Here is a 27223-nt window from a genome sequence, read left to right as displayed (position 1 = left end):
ATATGAAAAAGTAGTCACCGGAATGATGGCACGGTGCTACACAAATTAGATATAAGAAAGTAGTCACCGGAATGATGGCACGGTGCTACATAAATTATATATGAAAAAGTAGTCACCGGAAAGATGGAACGGTGCTACACAAATACCAACGATATGGGGTTGACACAAAACAGCCCTAGAAAGTCACCGAAAATTGATGCATGGTGACCTGTCTGACTAAGTTTCTTCCCTTGAACATGGGGTTCATGCATGTATCATTTGTCCTACTTTTATTAACATAATCATTGGCCAGACGGGCGGCATATGTTGGTAATAGCCACCCGCCGGCAGCGAAAACTCTTTGATTTTCTACCAAGATCGTAGAGGCTCTGATACCATGTGAGAAATATAGGAAAAGAATATTATTGAATTGTTGTTGTGTCTACATTATTAAATTGAGACCCTATTTATAGACACTACAATACAATCCTTTACCAAGTAGGATACTATTTACTATTCCTATTTCTATTCCTATTCAATTCTAAATAGGATTGTATAAACCTATTCCTGTTCCTATTCTACTAGGATTGTATAAACCTATTCCTATTCTAATAGGATTGTATAAACTTATTCATATTCTAACACCAGCTTTGATACTAATTGTCAAGATTTTGCTGAATGCCTCTCTAAGTGAGTGTCTTTACTTTATATTGAGAAGTATACACATTACACATCCCTAAAGATCTGTCATCCTTATTCCTAAAGATCAGCTATTCAATCCCTCTAAATCTGCCATTCAAATCCCTCTAAATTTGCTATGCTATTCCTCCAAATCTGATATTCTATCACAATATTTATTCTCTATGATTACTACAACAAATCTCTATCATTACACTTATTTACAACACTATATACAATAATTCACTATTAATTCATCATGCTAACACTAATTGCCTTTCGAGCAATGAGGGTTATGGACAAGGTATAATCATTAATTTTTTAGTTAATTCTGTTTTAAAAGGACAACCCAGTGCATAAGGCATCCCGTGTTCACACAGAGTGTTAGGAAGGGCCACGCCCCAAGATGTGTGATGTAGGCAGGTTAACCTAATTAGGCTAATTCCACGATTCAAACCCGTGACCTATATCACCATTGCTCCAAGGAAAATTGCTTGAGATTCTCCTACTTAGGAGAAACCTCGTTTAGAGTGCTTGTGAATAGTAGAAATGTGGAAACTTGTCCCTTCCCAAGTCTTTTGTTTCTTAAGGTATGCTCTGGACATTCCATGTTTATACTTGCGCTTTATATTCCTATGTTGCTCGGACTGTTCAAAGTATCGTTGGATGTGTGTCAGATCCTCCGAAATCTATGCATTTTTTGAGGATTCGACATGGGTACGGCAACATTTTTGGAGGGTCCAAGCAACATAATTATTCTTTGTTAAATTGGTAACAGATATCTAAAGTGAAAATACACAACTAAAGAACAACAAGTACAGAAGGGAAAAGCATTCTTGAGCTTTCGATTGAAGTTTCTTTTTCTCTGAAAATGGTTCAGTATTTTCTAGATCAGTTGTTTTGGTCATTTCTTCACCTTTGTTTGCCCTTGTTGTCATGTATTCCTCCCCCCATGATTTTATTTTCAAACACTAGTGCGCTGGTTTATATACTATTTTCCAGGTGAAGCTGTTTATGTAGATGACATTCCTTCACGGCCAAACTGCCTGTATGGAGCATTTATATACAGTACGAAAGCATTAGCAGGTGTAAAGGGAATCCAGCTCGAGTCGAATCAATTAACAGATGGAGTCGCCGCCGTTATTACTTTTAAAGATATCCCAATCGGAGGGGCAAATGTAGGAGCTATTAGATTTTCTGATCCCGAGCCCTTATTTGCAGATGATCTCGTCCGATACGCTGGCGACAGAATCGCAGTTGTGGTGGGCACTTAAAGTTTCCTTCTGCTGGAATTGTGTTCTATGAAACATTAATTTTTCACGCTTTAATCCAGATGAACTATTTGCTTATGTTGTTTGATATGGTGGTCGAATTACACAGGTTGCTGACAGTCAGAGGTCTGCTGACGTGGCTGCAAGAATGGCCCTCGTTGAATACGACACTGCAAATGTAGATTCACCCATTTTAACCGTTGAGGAAGCTGTTGAGAAATCTAGCTTTATCCAAATCCCGCCATTTCTATATCCAAAACAGGTCGGTGATTTCTCGAAAGGAATGGCTGAAGCTGATCACAAGATTCTCTCAGCCGAGGTACTTTCTATTTCTCTACTGTTCACATTTGTTTCAATGGTTTCCTGTGTTGAAGATATCTCTTTCTAATAGCTTAGGCTTTTAGATGAGATGATCACACAACTTCAACATGATATCAGAGGCAGATGCCCTAGGTTCTAATCTCACCACCACCGCACCCATTACTAAAAAGAATTTCCACATGCCACGTTCATGAAAAAAATCAAGAGTGCACGTGATTGAGACGGTCACACACTTCAACATCCTGAATTTTGATTCCTGGATGGTGATCTAGAATGTCTAACTGTAGATGTATGCTAAAGGTTCGGGTTTGTTACTTATTGAATTTCTTAACAATCATTTCCAGGTAAGACTTGGTTCTGAGTACTATTTTTATATGGAGACACAGACTGCCCTTGCAGTTCCAGACGAAGACAACTGCATGGTTGTTTATACTTCAAGTCAGTGCCCTGAGAGCGCACATCGTGTGATTACCACTTGTCTTGGTGTTCCTAAACACAATATCCGTGTAATTACAAGAAGGGTCGGAGGTGGTTTTGGGGGCAAGGGAGTCAGAGCAATGCCTGTAAGTATATAGAATAAATAATAATAAGGAATTTACAATCTACATATTTGTGCTTCGGGACATTTTATTAGCTTATCTTCTGTAGTGTGTTTGTAAGATTTTCTGACTCTGATGTCAAAGTTTATGTATGGTTTTAGGTTTCCACAGCCTGTGCACTTGCAGCATACAAGTTAAGGCGACCTGTCAGGATATATGTGAACCGGAACGCTGACATGATAATGACAGGAGGAAGACACCCAATGAAAGTAACATATAGTGTAGGATTCAAGTCGAGCGGAAAGATCACAGCATTACATCTTTGATCTATTGATAAATGCTGGGATCTCGGAAGATGTAAGCCCCATCCTACCATTAAATGTGATGAAAGCACTAAAGAAATATGATTGGGGTGCCCTATCTTTTGATGTTAAACTATGCAAGACAAATCTTACCAGCAAATCGACTATGCGGGGCCCTGGGGAGGTGCAAGGATCTTACATTGCTGAAGCTATAATAGAGCATGTATCGAGTTCACTGTCGATGGAGGTGGACTTGGTCAGAAATAAAAATGTCCATACATTTGAAAGCCTCAATTTTTTCTATGATAACATTGCATCAGTAGGAGAATATACACTGCCTAGTATCATGGATAAGTTGGCTGTGTCCTCGAGCTTTTTCGAACGAAGAGAGATGATAAAAACAGTTTAACCAGAAAAATACATGGAAAAAAAGGGGTATTTCTCGAGTGCCAATCGTGCATGAAGCTATGCAACGACCGACCCCGGGAAAAGTCAGTATTCTGCAAGACGGATCAATTGTTGTAGAGGTTGGAGGGATTGAAATTGGCCAAGGGCTATGGACAAAGGTGAAACAGATGACGGCCTATGCTCTTGGTTTAATTGAAAGTAGTTGGGCCAAAGACCTTGTGGAGAAAGTAAGAGTCATACAAGCAGACACCTTAAGCATAGTGCAAGGCGGGTTGACGGCAGGGAGCACTACCTCGGAATCAAGCTGTGAAGCTGTTAAACTTTGCTGTAATGTCTTGGTTGAAAGACTGACTCCTCTGAAGAAACAGTTGCAGGAACAAAATGTCTCTGTTGACTGGCCAACACTGATTCGACAGGTTTGTTTTCCCACTATATTACTACCTCCTCAGTTTTTTCTGAAATTTCAACTCCGCAAGTCACACTGTCGCAGTCAGTCACTTCCGCTTTTCTGGTATGGTTTTTACAGTCATAGTTAATTAGTATTCTTGAGATGTCCTGTTAGAAACTACGCACCAACAGTTATTTCTAGGAACCTGGTTCCTAGTCGTATTAGAACATAAAGTAAATAACACTTAATTTATCGTGGATAACTTCCTTGCTCAAGGGAATAAAAAACCATGACCTACACCTCGTAGAATTTTACCAACTTCACTAACTTCAAAGAGCAACTTTAGATTACAACTCTATAATCAAAGGGACTAACTCTAGTATCTTATCTCAACAGTTCACTCAAAATGTTTAACGACTAACTATAATCGAATACTCTACTCTCCAAGAAGCCAAACCACTTCTTGTTACAATTCTCTCTAACGGTTAACTATAACCGTGTTTTCTACTCTCCAAGAAGTCAAACCACTTGGATCTTGCTCTTCAATCTAGGAATTATTACAACTCAATAACAAACCTAGAAAAAATCAACAAAGACTAATAACCCTAGACTTTAATTGATCAGACTTCAACATTCAATAGCTCATACTCGAATACAACTCATGAACCCGGTTCTAATATTGCTGTGACGAAGCCTTGCAGTTTTGCTCCAATGACTATTGGAGTCAAGATGATGACTTTCATGAATATGCAATAGGTGCGACTTTCAATGGTCTTCATGTCATATATATACTGAAGATTTGCCATGCCCTAGTTTATCACGGACTAGGACTCTTACTTTGAATAGGACTTGTCTTCCTATAGGGAAATCCTTCCTTAAAAGGAGTTTCATCCTATGAGACAACTTTGACGGATTTCCTTCCTTAAAAGAAGTTTCATCCTATAAGGAAATTGTGACTCCTCTTTGGACTTCAATTGTACTCTTTATTTTTTTCCTTCTTTGCTCCTTTGTTTCAACTATTTCTTTTTTCGTTCTTTAATTTCTGCACTTTATTAGTTTCCTTCTTTGTCGCAATCTCCTATATTTGTAAAAGCTGTCCGCATTCACGTCTAGGGACCTAGTTCACCTAATAGAGTACACATAAGACAACAAGTAGTGAACTAGGTTCACTTTATCAATCATCAAAACTACTTATATATTCTCCTACTTCCCAACAATTTCCCCTTTCTTGATGATGATAAACAATGCATCACAGTTTACTTTGTCAAACATCAAAACACTTTGTCAATCATCAAAACTACAAATATCATATTCTCTTATTCCCCAACATATCCTCTTTTCTGGCAATGCAGTATCAACAATTATTACCTTTTTCTTAACATGTCGTCACGTCCTAACATAAGTCGTGATACCCAAGATGCTAAATTTAAATTAGTCACAAGATAAAATACTGGAAAGTACTAGTTGACTATGTTGCTCGAACTCTTCAAAAAATGTTGATGGGTGCATGTCAGATCCTTCAAAAGCAATGTATTTTTGGCCGATCTAACACAGGTTGTGTCAGTATTTTAGGAATGTCCGAGCAACATAGCTAGTTGAAGTTGGTTCCACCAGTCACTGTAAGTTTCTTAGTGTTGAGTTCAATTTGAAGACCATAACAGAATTCTTCACTTAAAGGGAATTAGTTTCACATAAGTAGCTTTGGAACCATATTGAACTAAATCCATTAGCCACTCTTGCTCATGTTTTATTATCTGAGTTTGCAGTACTCTCCCACTCACCCCTTCTTTTTGCAGGCACAAATGCAATCAGTAAACTTAGCAGCACATTCCTATTATGTACCAGAATCTAGTTCCAAGAGTTATTTGAACTTTGGCGCTGCTGTCAGTGAGGTAAGCTTATTGTTTATCGCTTTTTCTGGTTCTTTCATCCATCTCTTAGTAATGTTCCCTGCTTCAGTCTGCTATTTTGAAGTGTACTCCCCATTTAGTAGATAGAGAAGATCACCAAGATTTCACGAGCCACTGACAAATGCATTCCAGTTCCAAGAGCTGAGATCGAATTGATATATTAATACTGATTCAATCTGAGCTCTCTTATTGAGAATGTCAGCCTTGAAGAGGACTTGCACCTTCATTCCCATTAGCAATATATTTTGAGTCTCGTGTGTCTACCATTTCACCACTAAGACATCTTGAAAGTGAATGTATTTAATGATTTTCAATTTTCAATATATATGAGTGCACAACACTTGGCCAGAAACTTTGATTATGGACAATTTGTTAGTAAACAATAAAGCTATTTTTGCAGGTGGAGATTGATATTCTGACTGGAGAGACTACCATTTTGCAATCGGATATTATTTATGACTGCGGGCAAAGCTTGAATCCAGCCATTGATTTGGGACAGGTTTCTTCCCTCATCATGGATTTTAGATTATGTAATTAGAATTCGTTATATTATTGAGAGGTGTATCATGCATTCGAGTTGTTATTCGAACTTCAGAGCTATTTAATTCTTGATCATAAGATTGTTCTAAATTGTGGGAATTGTTTTTTTTTTGTTTCGTTATAGATTGAAGGGGCTTTCGTTCAAGGAATTGGATTTTTCATGCATGAAGAATATCTTACAAACGAAGACGGGTTAATGGTCTCAAACAGCACTTGGACGTACAAGATCCCGACGATTGACACCATACCTCAGAATTTCAATGTTCATGTGGTAAACAGTGGACATCACAAAAAACGTGTTCTCTCATCCAAAGGTATAATTTCATTTCCTTTCCTGTCCCTTTGGTCAAACAAGTTCTTTGCTTGTTCATTATGACTGCAGATGTCATGAAAGGTTCTTATACTCATTCTTCACTTGGTTGTGTGGAAAATAACGAAACCTATTTGAGGTGATTCTTAAAAACTAGCCAAAGAAATAGAATACTGTAAGTTTGTCCAATAATATAGATTATTCAATGTCTCTTTGGATCAACATGGTATATGTATGATCATTCATAGACAGTGGTGGATAAAGAGTACAATCTATGAGTTTCACATGAACTCAGTAACTTTTGTCTAGACTAACTTGAAGTTGTTGTAGGAATGCGTAAACTTCAAATCCTAGATCCGTCTTTGTATGTACAAACCGTTGAATCTTAATATGAATACTTTCTTGCAGCATCTGGTGAGCCACCGTTGCTGCTGGCAGTTAGTGTCCATTGTGCAACACGAGCAGCCGTTAAAGCAGCACGTGAACAGCTCAAACTATGGGGCAAGCTTGACGGGTCTGATTCAGAATTTTATCTTGACGTCCCTGCCATATTACCCGTTGTGAAGACACAGTGTGGCCTGGATTATGTGGAGAAATACTTGGAAACTTTGCTGGCTCAGAAATCTTACCAAAGTTGTATAAACATAGATCTCAAATGATACTGAACTTAAAAGAGTTGGTTTTTGTGGAGTCCAATCCATGTGCCAATTTTACTTGGCTGATTTTCTATTCCTTGGAGTCTAAGGATGCTAAGATGTGGAGGAGAATTGAAATACTCCTATAGCATAGTTGAAGCCCAAGTCATTTTTTGCCTATACAAAAAGAGGCAATTAATTCTTCATTGTTAATCATCCCAAAATTATTAGTAAATTCTTGTAAAGTAGAGAGTTGAGAGAGCAACTCTCTTGGGTGCGATTGGAATACCTCCGCTTTCTTTGTTATAATAGGCGAAATGAGGTAGGAAACATTTATACTTGACTTGGATTGTCACTTGTTTAATCTTAATGACCAAATTCTTAGATATGGTAGTCACACATGTCAACATATCTTTTAGTTTATTTAAAAATATTTTGTGTTTCAATTTATATGATTCACTTTATTTTAGTCAATTTAAACAAGAATGATACATTTTTTATAATTACTAATAATTTCAACAAGTAAATATTTTTATGTCTAAAATAAATTTTAAAAGTTATATATATAATATTGGATTGATTTTTTTAGTTACAACCAAATCAATCAAGTATAGTCGATTTTAAAAAATATCAAATCAAGTCAAATCAAATCAAATCACTATTTTTTTTTTCAATTTGACTCAATTTACGATTTGATTCAATTTTCAATTCAATTTTATTCTACGTCTAAATGAAAGTAGTGGTCCCCCCATCTAATTTTATTTGTTTGACATTTTGATCCATCTACATTATTAAATAAACAATAGAAAATTCAAAAGTTCTTTATTTTTCAATAGCATACAAAAAAGTTGAAACGTATAAAATTGTAACTTTTCTCAAATAAAAGCCTTACGTGGCAGCCGCTTAATGCTGCCACGTCCTCAGTATATATTCTTTTTGAAAAAAAGTCAAAATAAGTTGGTACGAAAATTATTTGCCCGTCCCCTTCAAATCTTCTTACCTTGGAATTTTCTGAAAAGATTTAGACTCTATGAAACCTCAAAAGTCTTTATATGATTTTAATGAATCATTAATACTCCATCAGTGCCAATTTATATTACGTATGTTCGTCTGTCCTAAAAAATGATATATTATTATATTTAGTAGTAATAATTTAACTAAATAATTTATAATTACATAAATATCTATAACTTATTTTAGACAAGTATTAGTGTTATTACACATTTTAATATTAAAAATTAAAATACTAAGCATAATAATTAGTAGGCAGGAAGAGCGAAAGTGAAACATAATTCTTTGTATCTTTTGTAATCACAGAGTCACCTTCTCTTCATTATCTCCTACTAATTACCTATTAATCCTCAAATGACTATCCATATTTTTTATTTATTTTTCTCCTGTAATTTACTACTATTATTTGTTCCGGTATATACACCAACAAGTTTTAGATTTTTTTAAATTTTTTTAAATTTCATATCTAATCAGATCATGTCACATAAATTAGGATGAAGTGAGAATATTACTTTATTGACCATATTGTGCATGTAACATGTATAAAAGCAAGCATTTTTAGACACCCAAATCAATTCAAAATTCTTGCTTTTCTTTCAGCAATGATATTTCTCAGCTGACAAATTAGAAAAAAGACATGACGTTGATCAAAGGTCTCTGTCAATTTAACTGTTTGAGTGTTTCAGTTAGCCAAGAGTTGTGATTTAAGAAGCATTATTGTCTTAAAAATGTAAGTATTTGGACACCCAATTCAATTCAAGATCCTTTGCTTCTTCTTTCCGTCCTTATATTTTTCAGCTTAAGTAGATAAAAACAAGATTTTGTTACATTGATTTAATGGAGGAAAAACAGAAAAAAGGGAGTTCATTTGTTTTTGCAGTTAATGGAGAGAGGTTTGAGTTGCCATGTATTGATCCTTCTACAACTTTGCTTCATTTCTTGCGCTCTCAGACTTGTTTCAAGAGTCCTAAACTTGGTTGTGGTGAAGGTAATTCTCCCTTTCTTTTACCACTTTGTTACTTGTACAAGTACTGCTACTTTCGTTTCGATTTATATGATGTAGTTTGATTTGACACGAAATTTAAGAAAAATAAAGACTTTTTGAACTTGTGCTCTAAATGTGTCATTATTCTATCTGGGATTGACTAAAATACAAAGTGAGTCATATATATTGGGACAAAGGGAGTATATGTGTTATTTAATAACTCTAGTGTCCGGGGAGGATATACCTCGAAATTAATTTCATTGGTACTAGCTACCGCTTATTAGGTATCATGTAACTTTGTCCATTAAGAATTTGAGACGTTATGGCACTTTATGATATTTTTCAGCTGACTTAGAGTATACTATATGGTTTGTTGGCTTATATGAATCCACCACGAGTTAAGGGACCAGGTCCATGACTAATCAACATCTAAGAACAAAGAGTAACAACCTACATAGCAGAATGTAAGTAACACAAGATTTTTACGTGGAAACCTTGTTGCTCAAGAAAGAAAAAAATTACGACCTATCACAAGGATTTCACTAACCACTTTACTAAACACAAGCTATGTTTCAGATACACTCTCACTACACCAACTAACTCTAGGTGATGTAGATTTCAACAATACACCATGGCTAACTCTAGCCAACAACTCCAATCTAAAAATAAGAGGAAACGATACCTACACAAGCTTCACTACGAAGAGTAGGTTTACTATGTTTAGCACACGAACCAAAACCTAACAACAAAGAATAAACTAACAACTTCGGTTAATAAGAGCAGGTCCCTTGTAGCTGAGATCTCCACTTTGTGAAAGTTGAGTCAGCTTATGTTGGTGTAATATACCACAAATATAATAAAGTACCGTTGAAAATAAAATGACAAAATTGAATAAATAAATCTTTAGGCTGAGGCGCGGATATTTCGCCCTCTCCAAGGAGATTCAAGCCCACTGCGGCATAATCTACACCAATCCAATAGTATCACTTTTGACTTGTCCCCTCCAGGATACAACAGTCCAACAACGTCGTACAACTCAAACAACTCCAGATTAGTTGAAAAGTCCAAAGCTCCACAAAAAAACACCTTCTTTCAACATATAAATATTCTCTTTTATATATAGTGAATATAGTTGAAGACTTAGAATATTATTCTTTGTCTCAACTCTCTCTTTCACTACTACACACTAAAATATTATTTCACACTTCTCATCTTTTTTTACTAACACTCTATCTTATATTTCTTGGGATACTTCACAAAGGAAGAAAACACCACTCTTTATAGGTGAAAAAGTCTTCCCTATAATCAATGGGTAGAATGAGGGGTACTAATGTGAGCAGATGAATGTGATAGATGTTACATAAGTTACAAAAAACTAATGGTCATATAAGTTACAAGAAACTAATGACCATGAGAGTTACAAGAACTTCTCATCTTTTTTTACTAACACTCTATCTCGTATTTCTTGGGATACTTCACAAAGGAAGAAAATATCAATATTTATAGGTGAAGAAGTCTTCCCTATAATCAATGGGTAGAATGAGGGATAGTAATGTGAGCAGATGAATGTGATAGATGTTACATAAGTTACAAGAAACTAATGGTCATATAAGTTACGAGAAACTAATGACCATGAGAGTTACAAGAAATATTGGTCATATAAGTTAAGAACTAATGGTCATATAAGTTACAAGAACCAATAGTCATCTTCTATCACAATTTATACCTACTAACATATGCACTTAATATTTTATTTTAATAAGAAAAAGCATATACACCAACAACTTATGCTTTGAGACAAGAGCAATATTTTTCAATGTTGCAAAAGCTAGGTTTTGCTCTTTGTCAAGTCTCCTTATCAATGAGAGAGGGACAAGGGGTAAAACCATAACTTCTTCTCATTGTTCGAGGTGTACAAGGACACTGTTGTCCTGTTGCTACACTGCCCTGCCACTCTGCCGCACTGCATGGGCGGGTTGAGTTAAAATTGAAGATATTAAAATGGATTGAAATAGAAATTGGATTGGGTCCTGACCCGCCCAAGTTTACTTTGGGCTCAAATAGGTTGGACTTAAAAATGGGTTGGGTCTTGACCCGCTTAATCTCAATAATTTTAATATATTGTTATTTAAGTTTTATAACCGCAATTTGAACTTCAACTCAATTTTTTTTGGAAAAATTACAGAAATCCACATTTTAGTTTACTTATTACCATTATCCCCCATAAGTTTTACAAATCTCCAAAATCCCTCATTTTCGCGCTATCAGATTAATGTATCTCATGCATCAGATTAGTGTATCATGTATAAAATGTAATGTATCTTACTTAACGATTAATGTATCTCGTGCATCAGATTAATGTATCAGCGCTTATATTATTGTATCCGTTTGAGGGATTTCTGTAATTATAAACTTTTAAGGGATAAATTGTAATTTTGCTTTAAAAGTATGTGATTTGTGTAATTTGCCCAATTTTTTAAAAAAAGAAGTTACAAATGGATAGATAGGTCCTAAAAGATATAAAATAGATATTAATTCATACCTTCAATATAAGAACATACATCACATCAATGCAATAAAGAGTCGTAAAATGAGTTGAAATTGGAGATTAAATTAAGCTCAATTAAGGATTTTCTTAAAATGAGTTAAAACTTCAATGGGTCTAGATTGAACGAATTCAAATTATCTTGAGTCGGACCCTTAAACTTCTGGACGGATTGCGCAGATTACCTATGATTGGGCTCATTTTTGACACCCCTACACTTAACATCTGTGAAAAAGCATTAGAGGTACCAAGTCCCTTCATCAAGTTTGTCAATCATCAAAATCAGTTTTACAGCATTATAACATGTTTGATTTGGTGCTAATACGAAAGGAATATTAAAGAGCTGTGGATGTAGTTAAATTGGTGTTCTTATGGAAAATTTTCCTTTTTCTATGTTTCTGTGCTTTTTTCTTGGAATTGTCAACTTCTGCTGTACTTTTCTTATTCACTATTCACCCTGCAGAAAGTTATGATAACTTATTAGGAATTCCTTTTAGGTTTTTTGGCTCCTGTGTATAACCACATAAGGGTGTGGTGAGACATCTTTAAATAGAGATCTCGGGTTTGAGTCTTGACTATGAGGATAGAGCGCTATACTGGATTTGTCAGGCCATTGGATTCTGGTTGCTTGAAGGTTTTCAGGCAATGAAATCTTTCAAATAAATAATAAATGGCTTCTCTGAATTTGTGGTTGCAAGTTTTTTATTTACTTTTCTCATATAAAGTTAATGGAGTTTTTAGTTTCATAGTGAACTACTTTATGTAATTCATTTTCCTATTTCTTCTGGTTGATAGGGAGTTAAAACAATCAGTTCTCAAGGCTCGAACCTGAGACATAATGACCATTTTCCTTGTTTGCTGACTTTAGACTAAATTCTCAATTTGGGTACAAAAAGAAGTCAACTTATTTGTATGGTTACAGGTGGTTGTGGGGCTTGTGTCGTTCTGGTATCAAAGTATGATCCGAAGCTTAAAAAGGTTGAAGATTTTAGCGTGAGTTCGTGCCTTACACTTCTTTGCAGTTTAAATGGTTGTTCAATTACTACAAGTGAAGGCCTTGGGAACACCAGAGATGGTTTCCACTCTATTCATGAAAGATTTGCCGGTTTCCATGCTTCTCAATGTGGCTTTTGCACTCCTGGAATGTGTATGTCGTTATTCTCTGCTCTTGTCAATGCCGATAAAGGAAACAACCCAGATTCTCCACCAGGATTCTCTAAGCTTACTTCGTCTGAAGCTGAAAAGGCCATAGCAGGGAACCTTTGTCGGTGTACTGGATACCGGCCCATTGCTGATGCCTGCAAGTCTTTTGCTGCTGATATTGATATAGAGGATTTGGGGTTCAATTCTTTTTGGAAAAACGGAGATTCCAAGGAAATGAAAGTAAGTAAATTACCTCCCTATGATCCAACCAAGAATTTAAGTACATATTCCATGTTCTTGAAAAGTGAATTCGCCACGATTTTGGACTCCTCAAGGTACCCTTGGTTCAGTCCTGTTTCCATTGAGGAGCTACGGAGCTTCTTGTACTCCAATGTGACGGAAAATGGTGCAAGCTTTAAACTAATCGTTGGTAATACCGGCACTGGTTATTATAAGGAAACTCAACGATATGATCATTACATTGATCTCAGGCATGTTCCTGAACTCTCAATAATCAAGAGAGATCAGACGGGCATTGAAGTCGGAGCAACTGTGACTATCTCTACATTCATTTCATTCTTGAAAGAGGAAAGTAAAATCAATGTTGGTTCATATGGGAAGTTGGTGTCCGATAAACTGGCTTACCACATGGAGAAGATTGCCTCACCATTTGTGAGAAACTCTGCTAGTGTGGGAGGAAATTTGGTTATGGCACAGAAGAATGGTTTTTCCTTCAGGATATTGCTACATTATTTCTCGGGCTTTGTGCTACTGTTAGCTTGATAACTGGTCATGGACTTGAAAAGCTCACATGGGAAGAGTTACTATCGAGACCACCACTAGACTCGAGGACTGTGCTTCTAACTGTTTCTATCCCATTTAAGAAAGATCAAAATTCTAAATTTTTGTTTGAAACCTATCGAGCTGCTCCACGACCTTATGGAAATGCATTGGCATATATAAATGCTGCTTTCCAGGCTGATGTTTCTCTCTGCCAGAACAGCTTCCGGATAAACAATATCCTGTTGGCATTTGGTGCTTATGGCACAAAATATGCAACAAGGGCTAAAAAGGTAGAGGAATATCTAACTGGGAAAATGTTAAATGTACATATTTTATATGAAGCACTTAAATTAATCAAACTAGAAGTGGTACCGGAAGATGGCACTTTGCACCCTGAGTACAGATCAAGCTTGGCTGTCAGTTATGTTTTTGAGTTTCTTTATCCCTTCACTGATGCTCATTCTGTTATTTCTGGTGGCTTACTCAATGGAATTAATGACAACTCGGTCGAGGAAGTTTTCAAAAGTAGTAAAGATGGCTGCATCATTCAGGGGAGAAAACAAACACTACTATCTTCTGCTAAGCAGGTTATGGAATCAAGTACTGAGTACTATCCGGTAGGTGAACCGATGAAGAAGGTCGGAGCTGCCATGCAAGCTGCTGGTTTGTTTCGCCTTTTAATATTTTATATCATCTTGTGCTTCTACCGTTTTTTCCGGCTTTGATACTAATGGCTTTTTGAGATATAAGTAGTTATGGACAAAGTATACTTATTAAATGCCTAGGAGTATTACAATGATTAAGTTTCTTGTTAATTCAGTTTTTTAAAGGGCAGCTCTGTGCATCTTGCGTTCACACATAGATGCTTTTGAACACATGTGGAAACTTGCAGAGGCGGAGCCAGGATTTTCAATAAGGGGGTTCAAAATCTGTAGAAATAGACACATGAAGTAGCCGAAGGGGGTTCGACATCTACTATATGTACATATAAAATTATTTAACCATACATAAATAATATAATTTTCTGCTGAAGGGGGTTCGGATGAACCTCCTTCGTACAAGGTGGCTCCGCCCCTGGAAACTTGTCCCTTCCCAAGTCTTTTAGTTTCTTCACGGACGCACTGGACATTCCAGTTTTATGATTGTGATTTATATTCCTACGTTGTTCGGATTGTTCAAAGTATCATTGGATGTGTGTAGGATCCTCCAAAATCTATGCATTTTTTGGAGGGTCCGAGCAACATAGTATATTTTGTGAAATTGATAACTGATATTTAAAGTGAAAATACACAACTAAAGATAGTTTTAAATGATAACTTTGTGTCTGCAACATTCTGAACTTCAAATGCGTTGGTTTACATGCTATTGTCCAGGTGAAGCTGTTTATGTAGATGACATCCCTTCACCGCCGAACTGCCTGCATGGAGCATTTATCTACAGTACGAAACCATTAGCAGGTGTTAAAGGAATCCAGCTCAAGTCTAATCAATTAACAGATGGAGTCACCGAGGTTATTACTTCTAAAGATATCCCAAGTGGAGGGAAAAATGTAGGAGTTATTACAATGTTTGATCCTGAGCCCTTATTTGCAGATGATCTCGTCCGATGCGTTGGTGATAGAATTGCCATTGTGGTGAGCACTTAAAGTTTCCTTCTGCTGCTATTGTGTTCTATGAAATATTAATTTGTCATGCACTTCAATATAGAGGAACTTTTGAACTATTTTGAATGACACAGGTTGCTGACAGTCAGAGGTCTGCTGATGTGGCTGCAAGAACGGCCCTCGTTGAATACGACACTGAAAATATAGATTCGCCCATTTTAACCGTTGAGGATGCTGTTGAAAAATCTAGCTTTATCCAAATCCCACCATTTCTGTATCCAAAACAGGTCGGTGATTTCTCGAAAGGAATGGCTGAAGCTGATCACAAGATTCTCTCCGCTGAGGTATTTTATATTTCTCTACTGTTCACATCTGTTACAATGGTTTCCCGTGTTGGAAATATTTCTCTCTTAAATAACAGCTTTAAGATGAGATGATCACACACTTCAACATGGTATCTGAGCAGGCAGATGTCCTAGGTTCTAATCTCACCGCCACCCATTATTAAAAAGATTAACACGTAGTTGTCTCATAAAAAGTAAAACCAAACCCGCACGTGAGGGGGCATATTGAAGATATAGTTAAGTAAATAAAAGTGTTCTCTAAGCTGTTAGATGCTATGGTCACATACTTCAACATCCTGAATTTTGATTCCTGGATGGTGATCTAGCATGTCTAACTGTAGATGTATGCTAAAGGTTTGAATTTTTTTACTTCTTGGATTTTTTAACAATCATTTCCAGGTAAGACTCGGTTCCGAGTACTATTTTTATATGGAGACACAGACTGCCCTTGCAATTCCAGATGAAGACAACTGCATGGTTGTTTATACTTCAAGCCAGTGCCCTGAGAGCGCACAACATGTGATCGCCACTTGTCTTGGTGTTCCTGAACACAATATCCGTGTAATTACAAGAAGAGTCGGAGGTGGCTTTGGGGGTAAGGCAATCAGATCAATGCCTGTGAGTTTGTGATATAAAATTTACTATCTACATAATTATTTTTTGAACATTATTAGCTTATCTCCTATAGTGTTAGTTTATGAAATTTTCTGATTCTGATGTCAAAGTTTATGTATGATTTTAGATCTCCACAGCCTGCGCACTTGCAGCATACAAGTTAAGGCGGCCTGTCAGGATATATGTCAACCGGAACAGTGACATGATAATGACAGGAGGAAGACACCCGATGAAAGTAACATATAGTGTAGGATTCAAGTCGAGTGGAAAGATCACAGCATTACATCTTGATCTATTGATAAATTCTGGGATCTCGGACGATGTAAGCCCCATGTTACCCTTAAATGTGATTAAAGCACTAAAGAAATATGATTGGGGTGCCTTATCTTTCGATGTAAAACTATGCAAGACAAATCTTACTAGCAAATCGGCTATGCGGGCCCCTGGGGAGGTGCAAGGATCTTATATTGCCGAAGCTATAATAGAGCATGTATCGAGTTCACTGTCGATGGAGGTGGACTCGGTCAGAAATAAAAATGTTCATACATTTGAAAGTCTTAATTTGGTCTATGATAACATTGTATCAGTAGGAGAATATACATTGCCTAGTATCATGGATAAGTTGGCTGTGTCCTCAAGCTTTTTTCAACGAAGCAAGATGATCGAACAGTTCAACCAGAAAAGCACATGGAAGAAAAGGGGTATCTCTCGAGTACCAATCGTGTATGAAGCTACACAACAACCAAAACCAGGAAAAGTCAGTATTCTGCAAGACGGATCAATTGTTGTAGAGGTTGGAGGGATTGAGATTGGCCAAGGGTTATGGACAAAGGTTAAGCAGATAACTGCCTATTCTCTTGGTTTAATCGAAAGCAGTTGGGCCAAAGAACTTGTGGAGAAAATACGAGTCATACAAGCAGACACCTTAAGCATAGTGCAAGGTGGGTATACAGCTGGGAGCACTACATCGGAATCAAGTTGTGAAGCTGTTAGACTTTGCTGTAATGTCTTGGTTGAAAGGCTGAGGCCTCTTAAGAAAAAGTTACAGGAACAAAATGTCTCTGTTGATTGGCCAACGCTGATTCGCCAGGTTTGTTTTCCCACTATATTACCACCTAATTTTCACATTGTCACAGTCCGTCACTTCCGCTTTTCCGGGTTGGTTTTTGCAGTCACAGTTAATTTGTATTCTTTGAGATGTCCTCTTTGCAGGGAATGCATTATCATCAATTATTACCTTGTTCTTAACATGTCGTCACGTCCTAACAGTACTCGTGATTCCAAAGATGCTAAATTTAAATTGGTCACAAGATAAAATTCTGGAAAGTACTAGTTGAAATCGGTTAACACAAGTGAATATGAATTTTTTTGTGTTGAATTCAATTTGAAGACCATAACAAAGTGATTCACTTAAAGTCAATGGAGGAAGATGTAACGACCCGTTCGGTCATTAATTCCATGTATGTAGCTTCGGAACCATATTGAACTAATCGCGTGCATGTAGCTTGGGAACAATTTGTTAATTTAAATCCATTAGCCACTCTTGCTCATCTTTTAAGTATCTGAGTTAGCAGTTCTCTCCCTCTCACCCCCTTCTTTTTGCAGGCACAATTGGAATCAGTAAACTTAGCAGCAAATTCTTATTATGTACCAGAATCTGATTCCACGAGTTATTTGAACTTCGGTGCTGCTGTCAGTGAGGTAAACTTGTTGTTTGGCACTTTTTCTGGTTCCGTCGTCCATGTTTTGATAACATCCCCTGCTTCAGTCTGCTACATTAAAGCAGACATAGAGAATTAGATCACCAAGATTTCACAATCCAATGCCAAATTTATTCCAAGAGCTCGGATCAAATCAATATATTAATACTGATTTGATCCGACCTCTCTTATTGAGAATGAATGAATGATCAACCTTGAAGAGGACTTGAACCTCCATGCTCTTTAGCATAAGATTTTGAGTCTCCTGTGTCTACCGCCTACCATTTCACCACCATGACATCTTGAAAGTGAATCGTATTCATTGATTATCATTTTTCAATATATTTGAGTGCACAACTCTTGGCCCGGAACTCTGATGTGAACCATTTTACAGCCAATATATTTTCTGCAGAACCTTCATATGGCTAAGTAATCAATAAGGCTCTTTTTGCAGGTGGAGATTGATATTCTGACCGGAGAGACTACCATTTTGCAGTCTGATATTATTTACGACTGTGGGCAGAGCTTGAATCCAGCCGTTGATATGGGACAGGTGCATCATGCATTTGAGCTGTTAAAAAAAAATGCTGTTATTCAAACTTCAGAACTATTTAATCCTTGATCACAAGATTGTTCTAAATAGGTGGCAATTGCTTTTTTTTTTTCTATTCCTTGCAGATTGAAGGGGCTTTCGTTCAAGGAATCGGATTTTTCATGAACGAAGAGTATCTTACAAATGAAGAGGGGTTGATGGTCTCAAATAGCACATGGACATACAAGATCCCGACTATAGACACCATACCTCGAAATTTCAATGTTCATGTGGTAAACAGTGGACACCACGAAAAACGTGTTCTCTCCTCTAAAGGTATAATTCTTTCTTCATCTACTTCCCCGTCCCTACTGTCAAACAAGTTTCCCGAGTTCATTGATTGTTTGTTTTTAACTGCGGATTCCATGAAAGGTGTTATGGAATGGAAGAGATGTGAGAGAAAATATAAAAGAAAATAAACAAAACTCATTGTATTGATCATTTAACTTCAAATCCTGGATCCGTCTTTGTATGTACAAAACCGTTGAATCTTAATATGAATACTTTTTCGCAGCATCTGGTGAGCCACCGTTGCTTCTGGCAGCCAGCGTCCATTGTGCAGCACGAGCAGCGGTTAAAGCAGCACGTGAACAGCTCAAACAATGGGACAAGCTTAACGGGTCTGTTTCAGAATTCTATCTGGACGTCCCCGCCATATTACCCGTTGTGAAGACACAGTGTGGCCTGGATTATGTGGAGAAATACTTGGAAACTTTGCTGGCTCAGAAATCTAACTGAAGGTGCATCCACATGTCTCAAATGATACTGAACTATGTTGTTCGGACTCTCCAAAATGTTTTCACACCCTTGTCGGTCCTTCCAAAAATACACTACTTTTGAACGATCCAACATGCATTAATATCCCGAACAACATAGATATTGAATACTTGTTTTTCTTTAAATCTTCTTAAAAGAATAAGTTTCTTTTGTTTTTCTCTCTATATCAACCTCGATGTAAAATTTTGATTGTTTAGCAATAAAAATAATGTTGTAAAGAGTAAATTACGTGGAATGTCTCTGTATTATAATTCGGGCACAGAAGTATTCTTTGTATTATAAAATCAAACACTATGACATTCTTGCAGAATAAAATTATTATATTATGAGTGTATATAACTTAAATTTAGTTTGAAAACGTTATACATTAGTACGGGTTTGGGTAAAGGTGCTTACTTTTAGAATATAGGAGGTATCTCTGTGACTGAATCATAATTTAGGAATGTCTAACATAATTTACGATTTTTCATCAAATTTAAATTACTATTTCCTTAATTGCAATTTATTTGTTAAAGTTTGAATAAACATGAAGTTTAAGAATAAAATTAAGACTTTCGAAAGTTTATGGTCATAATATTTGTATGGATATACATTTTTGAAATATAGTGTTTTAAGCATTTTAGAATATTTGTGTGAGTACCTAGGTACTAATTACACGGAGGTATCTGACATTCGTCAGCCGTAGATGAGTTACTAATGAAAGGATGTCTTTAACACGTGTCATCATCTAAACACCGTCCCCTGCAAAACCAAAAACCCCCAAGAACGGAAAACTCGAAGAGCTAATACTTACCTTTCTGTCCAAAAATGGAGAATGAGAGAGAAGAAATGGAATCTACTAATGGTAAGAGCAAAAGGGTATGCGTTAGAGTCGAAAACGACGCCGTTTGCGCCACCGGAGGTAGGTGGGATGAGTTAAGCCCGGAGTTATTAGCTTCAATTTTCGTAAGGATTGTTCCGCCGGAGCTGATGGTGAAGTCAGTGGCCTTAGTTTGCCGGAATTGGATGGAGATAGTGTCCGGTCCGTACTGCTGGACGGAGATTGATCTGGAACACTGGTGCCGTAAATGCTGCATTGCTAATCGTTCCCACTTGATTGACCCGGTTGTCCGTAAAATTGTTCGCCGGAGCAGGTCCACATTCCGCCGACTTTCCACTTACCGTCTCGGCGATGTCGGATTCTCCTTTGCTGCTAGCCGGTATTGTTCTTCTCACTGTTTTTTTCTACCCAAATTCATACTATTTACTTTGCATTATTTGACTAAGGGTTGCTCAGATGGTAAGCAGCTCGGGTTCGAGTCATTTAGTACTACAGAGGGGTAAAAGTAAAAAAGAAAAAAACTTTGCATTATTTTCGAGCAATTTATTATATTTGAGGAACAATGGTGGAGCCAGGATTTTCAAGGAGAGATTCAAAATATAAAAGAATAAATACACGAAACCAATTTGATTCAGTATCGACTCCATATATATATAAAATTAATTTTTGATCTTGAATATATATATATATATAGTGTAATTTTCAGGGGAATCTCCTTGTGCCCCTAGTTCGACCCCTACAAAAGCGTCGGATGACACCCCTTATTGTAGTTTAAAGAGGGGTTGTTTAATTGAAAATAGTGATCTTGGAGTATTTGTTTATGGAGAAATTTGTTTGATGGATTAATATGATAGGGGAAACTTGTTTGTGTTCTCATATGGAGTAATGTAGAGGTCCAACAGATGAGTTTGGTGGAGGTTTTTAGCTGTTGGCTTCGGTTAAGAACTGGTAAATCACTGGAAAAGAATCCCAAAATGTTAACAAAAGTTATTGAAAACTTCTGAAATAAACAATTCATGATGATAAGGCCCCTAGAAATGATTCATTCAATATATCATATGTAACTTATACAAATTCAATAAATAAATAAAAATAAGGAGAAATAAACAGTTTATAACAAGAAGATAGAAATGGGCAAGATAATTTCAAGGCCAAATAGATAAGAGGTCCCTTATACTTGACTCCAATTTTCATTTTAACACCTCAACTAGGACCGGTACCTATTGAACTCTTGAACTTAATTGAAAGTGTACCTATTAAACACAAAACCTTATGTGGCACAAAAAGTGTTTTTTAACCAGTGATGAGCCCGTGAATCACTTGAGTCCTCTTTCCCCTTCACCTTCTACGCCGCCAGCCCACCACAAGAAATTTGACATATCTCAAGAAAATGATATTAAATGAATTAGTTATATTATTAAATAAAAAAAATCATTTATGGAAAAATTATTAATAACTTTGCATTTAGCAAAAAGTAAAAGTCCAAATCACAAAACTTTAATGTGTAGTAAAATTCTAAGGAATACGAAATTACACACACGTATCTGACATTTGTCAGCCGTAAGATGAGTTACTATGAAAGAATGTCTTGACACGTGTCACTCATCTAAACACTCTCCCAGCAAAACCAAAACCCCAAGAAGGGAAAACTCCAAGAGCTAATACTTAGCTTTCTCTCCAAAATGGAAAAAGAGAGAGAAGAAATGGAATCTATGAATGGTCCGAGCAAAAGGGTATGCATTCGTGTCGAAAACGGCGCCGTTTGCACCACCGGAGGTAGGTGGGATGAGTTAAACCCTGAGATATTAGCATCAATTTTCCTAAGGATTGTTCCGCCGGATCTGATGGTGAGGTTGGTGGTGTTAGTTTGCCGGAATTGGATGGAGACGGTATCCGGTCCTTCCTGCTGGACGGAGATTGATCTGGAAGACTGGTGCCGGAAATGCTGCATTGCTAAGCGTCCCCACCTGATTGACCCTGTTGTCCGCAAAGTTGTTCGCCAGAGCAGGTCCACAGTCCAGCGACTCTCCACTTACCGTCTCGGCATATCTGGATTCTCCTCCGCTGCTAGCCGGTATTGTTCTTGTTACTGTTTTTTCTACCTAATTCATTCCAAATTCATACTAATTAGTTCTAACTCTAAGATTGTGGGTTTTAGTACTAAAGAGGGGTATAAGAAAAAATGAAAAAAACTTTGCATTATTTTCAAGCATTTGTTAACTTGCAGTGGTGGAACCAGGATTTTCACCGAGGGACCTCGTGAGGGATTCAAAATATAAAAAAATGAACTCACGAAACCAATTTGATTCTGTATCTATTATATTGTATATAGTGTAATTTTCAGGCGAATCCCCTTGTGTCCCCTAGCTTTGCTCCTACAAAAGCATTGTATGACACCCCTTATTGTGGTTTAAAGAAGGCTTGTTTGATTGAAAATAGCGATCTTGGAGTATTTGTGTATAGAGAAATTTGTTTGATGGATTAATACAATAGGAGGAACTTGTTTGTGTCCCATATGGAGTAATGCAGAGGTCCAACAGATGAGTTTGATGGAAGTTTCTAGCTGCTGGCTTCGGTTAAGAACTGGTAAATCACTGTAAAAGAATCCCAAAAGGTTAACAAAAGTAATTGATAGCTTTTGAAATAAACAACACATGATGATAAAGCCTCTAGAAATTATTCATTCAATATATGATATGTAACTTATACAAATTCAATAAATAAGTAAAAATAAGGAGAAAGAAACAGTTTAAAACAAGAAGGTAGAAAGGGGCAAGATAATTTCAAGGCCAAATACATAAGAGGCCCCTTATACTTGACTCCAATTTTCATTTTTACACCTTAACTAGGACCGGTACCTATTGAACTCTTGAACTTAATTGAAAGTGTTCATAGTAAACACAAAATACAATCAATTTCTCTCCTAATCCTATTTGAAAATATAATATCTGTTTCTTGGTAACCTTTGTCATCTGAAAATGGCATATTAAAACCTCATTCAATCCTTTTTTCCTTCTAAACTCTAAACCATTTTTTCTATCCTAAGTTCCTCGCTCAATTAAGCATATGACAGAATGTGGAGTACAAAAAACTGTAACAATATATCTTAACGATCGTAATTTGTTAATGCCGCAGTTATTCTATTAAGCTTGGAATTCGGTAAATGAGCTTACAATCTCACTACTTCTGTAACTATCTAACCTGCATCTTCTTGATGCCATTTATTCGATAACCGGCATTTCTGGCTGCTAAGTTTCAACATTTCTGTATCCCCTTTTCTGGAGACCAAAATTGAGGTGTTTTTTCTTCATTTTTTGTTTTAGTTGATCTGCAGTTTCAGTTTTAGGAATTATTAAATCGTTTGTGATTGTGATTTTTTTTTGAGTGGGGACATTTTGGTGGAAGAGAGGTGATGTATGGTGGCAAATGGCTGTTAAAGAAGAATGGGTAAGAGTGTGGGGATGAAGATTATAGGGAAGTCGATGGGGTGGGGAGCCATCGACGGGAGTTGGAGTAAGATTGAGGTCTTGGAATAGGTTTTTCCTTGTTGTTTAGAATCTTTTTCTTTGATTAGCTGGAAAGATAAGCCACATGTTTTTTTTTTATTTTATTTGTCAACGTTTCCATGTCACCTGTGTGTAGTTCACGCTCTGTATCATTTTGAGTGGTTAGTCATGAGGAATTTAAACTTTAATAGGTACACTTTAAGTTAAGTTGGAGTGCTTAATAGGTACTGACCCTAGTTGAGGTGCTAAAAATGAAAAGTTTTTGAGCCAAGTTTGAGGGGCATTTGGCCAAAATGTGAAAGAAAGCTAAAAGAAAACAACGTATGATGATTAGCCATGCAGAGTTTTTATCAAATGGCCCTCATTTTTGAATTGCACTCTGCTAGACGCTAGTTGATGCCTTGACAATTTAAATCCTGATTCATATAAAAAGACTTACAGATAGGCTACTCTCTTCAATTAATTAAATAAAACTCCATGGTGATGAATTAGCTTGTTCATCTGTACCGTTAGCTTATTCCACTAATATATGTCTTCTATATGAACCTTTGTGCTTTTATTTTCCAGTTTTATTTTTAAGGAGAATGGAAATGAACACGGAAAGGACACATAATAGCTCAGAACTGTCTAAACTATGATTCAATTATGCTAATAAATTTTGTGATGTTTGGCATAGGTTAGAATAACCTATGTTGTGTGGACTCTTCAAAAATGTCGATAGGTATGTGTCGGATACTCCAAAAGTAGTGCATTTTAGAGAATCCGACACAAGTGCGACAACAATTTTGGAGAGTCTGGACTACATAGAGAATAACTGTAAGCCATCCAATTGTATGATTAGTCAATTTTGGACTCACAAGAAGTTCTACGCAACATTACCTGCACTTCGCTCAGTCATGTTAATTGGATAGCATACAGTCCCTACCCATAACCCTTGTTTATGTGAGACACGTTTTTTTTTTAATCATCTTAGATTGAAACAAGGATGTCTATAATGATTTTAATTTATAGAGAGTATGCCGATATTTTTTTGCAGTGGAAGATGTCTCAAGACACTGCAAATCCCTATGTGTGAAGTCACTGACCAGGTGGTTGAAAAGCATGTGAGGTTCTTGGCCAATCTTACCTTCTTGGACATCAGTTACTGTTTAAAGATCACGGAGAAGGGTCTGAAAGCTTTCGGAACACAATGCAAGTCCTTGACTCATTTCCGAAGAAACATGCCTCTTTGGGAGCTGCCCACCAGTGTTGAAGCTTCTGATGTCAATGATCAGGAGGCGCTGATTATAGCGGAAACTATGAAAGGTCTCCAGCGCCTTGACTTTGCTTTCAACCGGTTGAGCGATACTGGCATTGAGGCTATTCTCACCCAGTGTAAGGCACTAACACACCTTGAAATCCAAGGGTGTTGGAATGTGGAGCTGAAGGGTGATCTTGAGGTAAGATGTAAAAAGCTTGTAGACTTTCGGAGCCCTTGGATCGATGAACATGAGGATAACCTTGTTGATTCCTCGGATAATGAAGATGAATCTGATGATGAGTCAATCTACTCTGAATCGCCCTCTTCATCAGATTTGGATTAGATGGTTGCATTGCACCACCTTCTAAGTCTCTTTATGCTGTTGTTTTGGGAGATTTTGGATTCGTATCTATGCAGATCACTGCGCGTAGACATTCTAAATATGGGTTTTTGTTTGTCTTTGAGACATGTTATCAGTAAGAGTTGTAAACTCTATGCTTGAAACTTGAATTAGTACTTAAAGCTTTGCTATGCTGTTTGATGAAATTACTATATGCTGCAATGAACATGTTACTTATCTATTATTTCTGGCTTCTTTATAATCTTGTTTTACAGTATTCTTGCTTGATAAGCATCTACTTTTGATTCATCTTTTTGATAAATTTTTGAATCAATTATAAAACTTAGTGCACGAGCCTTGTGAACTACAATGCATAATGTCATACTTGTTACCTCTACACCAACAAGTAGCATAAAGCATGCTGTTGCTTTACTTTGTTAATGCAAAAAGATTTACTTATGTGCCAAAGCAAGTTACAATTTATTTTTTTTGGGGCCCATTCAGGAAAAAAAACTCCAGTTCTTTTTAAACTCGCATTCGGAACTTCTGATTAATTAATTGTAGATAATCCTATCGCACGGCTAGATGATAGTAAAATAATCTATATACTCCTCTATTTAATCATTCGACCCAATCCAATTAACTAATGTTTAGCAGTACAATTTTGAGAAAAGTCTTATTGTTAATCTCAAATATTAGTACTAACTTAGTAGCATTTACTTTTAAAAAGAAATATTGATCAGTATAGTAACATTTTAGCCATTTTATAGCCAACATGGATAAAGCAAGAAAAGAAAGAGTAACAACATTTTAACAAAAGAGAGAAGGGCTTTAGCCATTTTTATATTTTTTGTAAAAAAGGTTTAGGACTAATATTAGTAGCATTTCATAAGTGAGGTTCATATATATATATTTTTATTTTGGCTCTAGCTGTCAAACCAGGTAGTTTCTCTAAGTCTTATTATTTCAAACTAAAAATGTGTACAACATATAAAAAAAATTCTTCGAATTTTATGAACTTAAACATGTCATATTATTTCTATTAGGAGTATCGCTAAAGGCAAACGTAAATGTTAGAAATTAAAAAGTTACTAAATATAGAAAATAATATATTTTTCAAAACAGATTTTAAAGAAAAATAAATAATTAAAAAAAAAAAAACTTACACAAGTTTAGATCCCTAAATAAAATCTCGTAAAGTTGGGGGGTCAGAACATAAATATCTGAGTTAACTTGGGCCTACAAAACTATATGAAAAAAGTACATATCTAAGCAAACGTAGTTAGTATATCTACTTAACTATATTTTAAAAAAATAATATTATAGGTGATAATTTTGAGTGGAAGTCCTCACTATACATATTGGCACATGCCATCCCCTTGAATAGAAACCTTAGTGACCTCATTTATCAATGAGTTACTTTTTATTTGACAAGTCATTTATTTAGTAATTTTATTAAATAAAAGTTGGCATATGGTGGACTAGACAAGAAAGGCCAACAACAGGCTGTCTATTCCTTATTACCACTCAAGCCTGTTCTATTTTCTTCTTCACATTCTCTATCTCCTTGGCACATTACCACTACCCTACCACCTTCAATAATTTAATCCCTCCCAAGAAAAAGGTGTTGTAATAATGCTTACATTGAATAAAGAAACATTGCTTTTGCATATTCATCACCATATCATTGTCTACAAGTACTATAGTTGATGGTGACATATTTAGAATTCAGCTACTTTTGCTCAAATTTAATATATTATATTACAAATGTTATGATCCATCAAAAACAACATACATCATTTTTTTTTTCCAGATTCTATTTGTGGAATTATATTGAGTATGATAATGAATATTTGATCATAGTCGAGGGTGTAGTGAAAACAATCTTTCTATCTTTACTAGATAGAGATAAGGCTGTATACACAATATCCTCTCGAG

At 36.2% G+C, this 27223-nt stretch overlaps 1 protein-coding gene and 2 pseudogenes across 2 annotated transcripts; all 3 read left to right on the top strand.

Moving 5' to 3' along the window:
• LOC102594198 (abscisic-aldehyde oxidase-like) overlaps positions 1–7678 on the top strand; it is a 12370-nt pseudogene extending 4692 nt beyond the window's left edge.
• A 1161-nt stretch (positions 7679–8839) lies between these two features.
• On the top strand, positions 8840–19604 carry LOC102594532 (abscisic-aldehyde oxidase-like; annotated as a pseudogene).
• Positions 19605–20022: 418 nt separating this feature from the next.
• LOC102593658 (F-box protein FBW2-like) lies at positions 20023–25544 on the top strand. Of its 2 annotated transcripts, none has more exons than XM_006345316.2 (2): positions 20023–20578; positions 24742–25544. In XM_006345316.2, exons 1-2 carry the CDS (start codon positions 20187–20189, stop codon positions 25286–25288), a joined length of 939 nt encoding a protein of 312 aa, XP_006345378.1. In that variant the 5' UTR covers positions 20023–20186; the 3' UTR covers positions 25289–25544. The 2 variants fall into 2 exon arrangements, with proteins under 2 accessions (XP_006345378.1, XP_006345379.1); XM_006345317.2 differs by lacking the exon at positions 20023–20578 and adding an exon at positions 20879–22273.
• The last annotated feature ends 1679 nt before the right edge of the window (positions 25545–27223 follow it).

The sequence above is a fragment of the Solanum tuberosum genome, unplaced genomic scaffold, assembly GCF_000226075.1.
Source record: "Solanum tuberosum cultivar DM 1-3 516 R44 unplaced genomic scaffold, SolTub_3.0 scf00068, whole genome shotgun sequence".
NCBI classification, from domain to species: domain Eukaryota; kingdom Viridiplantae; phylum Streptophyta; class Magnoliopsida; order Solanales; family Solanaceae; genus Solanum; species Solanum tuberosum.
The sequence above is the reverse complement of the archived record's forward strand: the minus strand, read 5'-3'. Positions and strand labels throughout refer to the sequence as shown.